General features: G+C 46.1%; 1 protein-coding gene across 1 annotated transcript; it reads left to right on the top strand.

Annotated features, from left to right (window-relative positions):
* Positions 1–291: 291 nt before the first annotated feature.
* On the top strand, positions 292–6,820 carry trib2 (tribbles pseudokinase 2). Its single transcript, XM_072683063.1, has 3 exons — positions 292–1,703; positions 2,668–2,960; positions 4,648–6,820. The coding sequence occupies exons 1-3, from the start codon at positions 1,434–1,436 to the stop codon at positions 5,117–5,119; spliced, it is 1,035 nt and encodes a 344-aa protein (XP_072539164.1). The 5' UTR covers positions 292–1,433; the 3' UTR covers positions 5,120–6,820.
* The last annotated feature ends 216 nt before the right edge of the window (positions 6,821–7,036 follow it).

The raw sequence follows: 7,036 nt of genomic DNA, 5'->3' as shown, positions 1-7,036 counted from the left end.
ACAAATGTCAGATGTTTCCAAAACGACACTGCACTACTTGCACAGTACTGGTACAGCAGATACATCCCTCTCAAATCAATGCATTCATGCATAAGAAAAGAACTTCTTATTCACACACACACACACACACACACACACACACATACACACACATATTTTGTGAATGTACGACTCGTTGTCGCGCGAGGCCCAGCGCGTGCAGCCCGGAGTCGTCGGCGTCAAAAAGGAGCCGACCAATAAACGGAGCGGGTGGTCGTGACGTTGCGGGGGCGGGGCGGAAGCGCTCTGGCCGTGTGCGTGGAGAGCAGAGCGAGCCGAAAGAGCAGTCTGCTCCCGCACCGCACCGCGCTGCACTGGGCTGGGCATGAGCGCCTCTCCTCGCCATCAATGGACCTGACTCACAGCCGTGCCAGCAGCAGCAGACCGCGGGAGAGGATGCCTTGCTGAAATAAGGGATAGGCCTGGGCGAGTCGGCCGTCCCTTCTTTCCTTCTTTCTCCACCTTACAGTACAGTATCCAGAGCTGCACAACTCCGCGGTTTCGCGAGGAGAAAAGGAGCAAAGTCGTCGAGGACATCGACCGAGCTGCTTGAGGAAAACAGCGACAGACAACTCCGGGGGGATTTTGCAACCCCGACGGTTCTCTTGCCATTTTGGGCAGACGGCATGGCGAGCAGAGCTGCATGGAAATGATTTGTGGGAGAAGAAGGAGAAGGCCGCTTCTGCTGGAGGAAACCGGAGCACTCTCTCAGGAAATCTGATCCCACTCACCGGTTAGCAGGCTAGCTGCCTTTCTGCTAGCGAGCACTCTTTTTTTTGTTGTTGGTCGTTTTCATATGGTGATTTCCTTGTTTTCCTCAAACTGGAAAAGGAAATAAATCTCGCGTGCGTTCCCGAGCATTTTGCACGCGCCTGGTTGAGCTTTAGGGGTTTCTGTAGCTTCTGTAGCTGCAGCACGGGATCTACTCCCCCAACTAACTGGCTGAAAACTCGCTCATACCCAGCTTTAGAGGCCTTAATGAGGGACTGCAGAGAGCCAGGTAACTTTCTGTTCCTGTAACTGGACCATTCCACTCGTCTCTTTTGCAGATCCGTGCGGAAACACTAATCAAACACAGTGCTGTTTCAGCTTCAGTTAAGCCCAACTGAACGTTGTTCAGTTGCTGATCCATTGCACGCACTTCGGGCTCGCTGCAGAGTAATGTTAGGCTATAGCAGCGTATAGCAGCCTCTCCAGACAGCCATTAGCAACTTTGACCGAGGGCTTACAGTTTTGGTTCTACGTCATTTTTTGTACTACAGTAGCGTAGCGACACTCTTATCTATCTCCAGCCCAAGTTCACCCCACCCCCCCTCCTTCCCTCCACCCCTCCCTCCCTCCCTCGACTCAAGACATCGACCCCTCTCCCTTAGGACGACCCTCATCTACCACTCATGAACATACAGAGGTCAAATCCCATTAACATTTCGCGTTATGGGAGATCGAGGCACAAAACGCACGAGTTCGAGGAATTGTCTTGCCTAAGGACAACAGAGTCGAGCCAGAGCTTCAGCCCCAATTTAGGATCCCCCAGCCCCCCGGAGACCCCGGACTCGTCGCACTGCATCTCGTGCATTGGAAATTACCTTTTGTTGGAGCCGCTCGAGGGAGACCACGTTTTCAGGGCCGCCCACTTGCACAGTGGGGAAGAGCTCGTCTGCAAGGTAAGCCAATTCCTGCCATACAATCACAACCCAGCATTTTATAAGCGTCCAAAAGGTGCCGATAAGGTCATGCACAGAGCACCTCCAAAGAAACTAGACCTGGGGGGTCATTGAGACACATGGATTTTTTTTTTTTTTTACAGTAAAGAGAACATGCACCATCATTTCATGCCTTGAAACTGCTAAGTAAGCTGCTTAATGTGTGTTGGAATATTCAATGGCGCTGGTAATAGAGAAGCTCTGAGTAATGGAAAGGCTTAGAAAGCGCTTGGCCAAGGCACTACCCCTCTCTGCACTGTTGATCATGTTTCCTAATGTAAACGCTGACAAAAGGAGCCAGTGGCAGACGTTACCATAGTGTTCTGACTGTAGGTCAGACTGTTGCTGGACCTGCACTGTAATGTCATGAGCGACTGCCACGAGGTGGTCGTTTCCCAGAGTAATGCACTTGCATTAGTAACCAGATCCAGCAAGCAGAGGTCACCTCTTTGTAGCTTACATGGCAGGTTAAAGAGTACATGCATTGTGAGGTGTGTGTGGAATAGACTCGGGTTCATATGGCTCACTTTTATGTGTTGATGAGAATTAGCCCTCCGATGCCCACCATCAGTGTGCTATATTTGTCCAGCCTCCCTTTCTGTGTGTCTGTTACTAAGCAACATCAAAGATCAATGTCTGTTTGGGAGGCTTAAAATTGCTGCAGAGGTGTATGCCTTGCCTCTCAATGCTGCATGGATTGCAGTCCTTTTGTCTGCTGAACTCTCCATTGTCTTACTAAAACTGGGGCTTCTCTTGTGGCAAAAAAAAGTCACATGGCAATCAACGTCTCTCACACCAACATCCAGGGCTAACAGAGCCCCTACGGGTAGTAACTTTTGCTCGGCTAACCGATTGTCTCAGAATCAATGACTGTGTCTGATTGGATACAAAACGCTCTCGTCTTTCTCTCCCTCGCTCTCCTCAGGTGTTTGATATCACCCGATATCAAGAGTCCCTGGCTGCCTACTTTGTGCTGGGCGCCCACCAGAACATCAACCAAATAGTGGAGATCCTCCTTGGGGACACGCGTGCGTATGTGTTCTTCGAGCGGAGCCATGGGGACATGCACTCCTTCGTCCGCACGTGCAAAAAGCTGCGGGAGGAAGAGGCTGCCAGACTCTTCTATCAGATAGTGTCAGCCGTGGCACACTGCCATGACAACGGCCTGGTTCTCAGAGACCTCAAGCTGAGGAAGTTCGTCTTCAAGAACGAGGAAAGGTAAAGAGATGTGCTTTCGAGTTCTGAGATTACGTCACGGTACTGTGTTAAAGGTAACCGAGCACGCTGCGGTCAGGCTGCTGTTCTGCTGTTGTTTGTACCAACCCTGCCTGCTTTTCCTGTTTAATAGACAGCTGTGCATTAACGCCATTGTGTAACTCTGCTCAGGCACCATAAATGTTATGTTAAATACTGACGCCAGTGCATCCTCTCTGCCTGACTAGGCAAACAGGAATGTAAAACGCCACCTTGCCTCTAAAATTAGGCTGATGTAATGGCAGAGTAGCGTGCACTACGAATTTGGGTGGTCCACTCCATTAAAGCTAAACGGTAGTAGCACCTTTAGCCAAATGAGTCACCTCGGCTTGATTTCCTGTGGCTCAGCACACGGAAAGAAGTGGGCACCGCTGTAAATGTGAGCTCAGTGACCTTAACCGTTCCCAAGCACTGTAGCTTGGGACGCCAAGGCCACGCCCCCTCGATGATTGATGGCAGACTGGAGTGATAGACGTGGCCAAGGTGGGAAGTTTTACCCTGGCCTGAAATGAAACCCCAAGTGCGCAGCAAGATGGGAATGGGAACAGAGTGCCAGACGGCATCTGATCCTTTTTGCATAGCCTACTGCTGTGGCGCTCCGCCGGGTTCCTGACCCGGTTATGTCACGGAGGACGCCTGTGACATTGAGTTGTAACATGTAAGGACCGGCTTTCCCAATGGATTAAGCCTAGGGTTTGGACTAAATTGCAATGCGGATGGTGATCCACCATTAAAAAATACATTGGCTTAGGCTTCATTTGCATCTGCAAAACTAGCCCTGAAGGTTGTTCTGTTTATACAGTCCTGAGTTCAGTCATTTAAACAGCTTGATGTGGCCTGTCTTGTTTTGCCCTAATATAAGCCAGTGTCCTTTTCATACCCAGTGTGTGAGCGCATGTGTGGTTTTTCCACTGTGCAGCGGAGGTGTGAGTCACGTATGCTGCATGTCATTTAAGGGTTATTTTGAGCAGGCAGCTCTCCTGTTATACTCCAGCCCTCTGCTGCTGGGCAGATATAGAGCTAGGGGTCAAAGGGTCAGGTCAGCAAGTGCACGCTCAGCTTACTTTTACCTTTCAGCTTACTTGGATGTCCTATCCTTTAAAGTTGAATGCTATCGAAGATAGCATCACAGCATCATGACCTCAACTAGACCAGAGGGCTGCAGTTTGGTTATTGTATATAAGCATGTTAATGATTTTTATGCAGTTTAGAAGTGAATTACCAGTTTGTTTGTTTGTTTTTTTTTTACTTTTGATTATTTGTTGATATACTCAACCTAGCAAGGGACATGTCCTTCTCTGGATTGTGCTGATTTTGCAATTTTCCCTGTACTGTGATTTTGCAGGGTGTATGCTTGGTTGTTTGAATCCCATAGATTCTGCTGTACTATCAACTTTCATTAAAATTCAGAGGAGGGATCATTGTTTTTCTGGGAGAAGGCTGTTCTTTGTCTCCATTCTACTGATGGGAACGTCCAGGGGCAGTCATTTGTTTCATTACTTCATACTGGCATGGGGATTTGTCATCCAATATATTTGTGCTTTTAGGATGAAGCTGCAGCTTTTAAACAGTGGCTTGCCTAATGTGAAATTATAAGTGGGCTCATGTTCTCTGAATTGAGGAAATATTTGTTTTATGTCGTTGTCCACAGGAACCTTGTGAAGTTGGAGAGTTTGGAAGACACATACCTCTTGGAAGGAAGTGATGACTCTCTCTCAGACAAACATGGCTGTCCGGCCTATGTAAGCCCGGAGATCCTCAACGCTAGTGGCAGCTATTCTGGGAAGGCGGCAGATGTGTGGAGCCTTGGCGTCATGCTGTACACAATCCTCGTCGGCCGCTACCCCTTCCACGATGTGGAGCCCAGTTCGCTCTTCAGCAAGATCCGCCGTGGCCAGTTCAGCATCCCTGAGACATTGACGCCCAAGGCCCGCTGCCTGATCCGCAGCATTCTGCGGCGCGAGCCGGCCGAGCGTCTGACTTCCCGGGAGATCCTGGAGCATCCCTGGTTCCTGGCCGCCACCAGCCAGCCTGGAACGGGCCATGGCAGGGGAGAGCGTGAGGTGGACCAGATGGTGCCAGAGGCCAACATGGAGGAGGAGCTGGAGCAGTACTTCAGCTGAGCAGCACAAAAAAACAAAAAACATTCAGACATTTTGCCACGTGTTTTAGATGACAACAAAAAGAGAAGTTAACAGAATACACTCATTGCAAAGGTGTCTATCTTTATCTCCCATTCCATCGAGAAACCTGGAAAGGTCTGGCTTAGTGGTGTAGAACACCTTCAGCAAGAGCTTCTGGGCAATGCAAATGTTAATGTTCAGTAATGTAGCAAGACTTACAACTATCTTTAGTTTGAGTTTTTTTCTTTTTTTCTTTTAAGTGGTGCTCATGAGATGTACGAGTCACGTTAAGCTACAAAAAACAAACATTAAAAAACCCCACAGCAGCACAGGAGCCCTCAGCCAAGGAGAACAAAACCATGAGGCAAACTGCAACCACTCCTGTTCTGAGTTCTGATTCATCAAGTACATGACGGTGTCTCCAGATACTGAACTTTACTTCAGAAGCATTTTGTTTGCTGTATCTATATTTATTCTTTGTTATTTTTTTAGAAGTATATTACTTACACCATTCTGCTCTTTCATAGCCTTATAGGCCAATACTATAAACCGTATGTGCTGGCTATCAATAGAATTACAAAAATACCTTTGTAATTTCTTCTTTTCAGGCTTGACCCCCCCTTCCTCATTGTGTAATTATGTTATGTTAACTTGCATTGTTTCTGTCCTTTCGTGTAAGGCTGCACCAAGTCAGCTCTTTGTGTTGCATTAAGCTATTTCTCTTTTCTCTTAAAATGTTACTGCTGCTTTTTCTTCTGCTCTAACCTGAACTGAACCTTTCTCCTTGAGCCTCCAAACATGACGAGCACTTGACTTACCTAGGCTAGGTGAATGGTCCATTCCATGTCTCTAGACTAGCTATCTATTTAATTTTAATTTCTTTCTTCTACAGGAATGAAAACAAGTTTGTTCTTCTTATTTAAAATAACTGCTATATTAAATAAATAAATAAATAAATACTTGCAGGGTTTTCTCTTCAGTTCCAGTTTCATCACATGTTGTAGGCAATACTTTTGACACAGGACAGTTTCGAAGTCATGGCATTAAAGACTGTCCCAAGGTTTAAAAGAAACTTTAGTGCCAGTATTTGTGCCCCACACCACCTATGCTGATATATATCTATTTTTTGTTTGTTTGTTTAAATTTAGGTTTTGACTCCACAACAGTAAAATGATGTTACTACGACTACACTGTCTCCAGTACCTCATGTTAATTTTCTACTGCCTGCGTAGGTTCTGTGAAATGATCATGTTCTGAATGGGTACATGTGGACATGTTTTGTCGTATATCAATGTTACTTGAAATTGTGATATCTAGTCAATGGCATGTGCCCTTTTTGAATGCTATAGCCTGCCTAGCAGGGGTGGGTGGGGGACGCTTTTTTTTTTTTTTTTTTTTTTTTTTCTCTCCCCCTTTATTTAATGTTTTTTTTTAATTAATTTTAACTGTCTTCAAATTCTTGAAGACAGTTAAAATTATAGATTTATTATTATTATTATTATTAATAATAAAACATGCATTTTTGGTAGAAAGAACTGGCCATGCTTTAGGTGGTGCCGATTAGGTGCTAATGTTGAAGGAGATTTTTTTTTTCCTGAAGGGGGTGGGGCGTGCATGATGGGATATCTGCCTCAGATGCTCTGATTGTAATGTAACTGATTTTGGTGTTTTGTCCAAATTTATTCAGTAAATAAATTGTGAACTGCACACTGAAAAATGTTATTTTTTCCCCACCAATGGTTTCTGTGAAGTGAATTTATTTGTATTAAATGCACAAGCTTAGTGCGATATAACCATGGTTGTAGCTTTGCACGAAAAGCACTTCACCACTGCACCAAAAAAAAAAGACATTGAAGAATATATTCTCCTGCTGTGATCATGATCATGCTACACTAGCTCACCAGCTGGTGTGTATTT

This window comes from Salminus brasiliensis, chromosome 1 (assembly GCF_030463535.1).
Source record: "Salminus brasiliensis chromosome 1, fSalBra1.hap2, whole genome shotgun sequence".
NCBI classification, from domain to species: Eukaryota; Metazoa; Chordata; class Actinopteri; order Characiformes; family Bryconidae; genus Salminus; species Salminus brasiliensis.
Note: the sequence above shows the minus strand (reverse complement) of the source record. Positions and strands in the feature narration are given on the sequence as shown.

Coding starts and splice junctions, on each gene's coding strand:
- trib2 (XM_072683063.1), top strand. CDS start 1,434: ATGAACATACAGAGGTCAAATCCCATTAACATTTCGCGTTATGGGAGA. Junction 1,704..2,667: donor GGGAAGAGCTCGTCTGCAAG/GTAAGCCAATTC, acceptor CGCTCTCCTCAG/GTGTTTGATATCACCCGATA. Junction 2,961..4,647: donor GTCTTCAAGAACGAGGAAAG/GTAAAGAGATGT, acceptor CGTTGTCCACAG/GAACCTTGTGAAGTTGGAGA.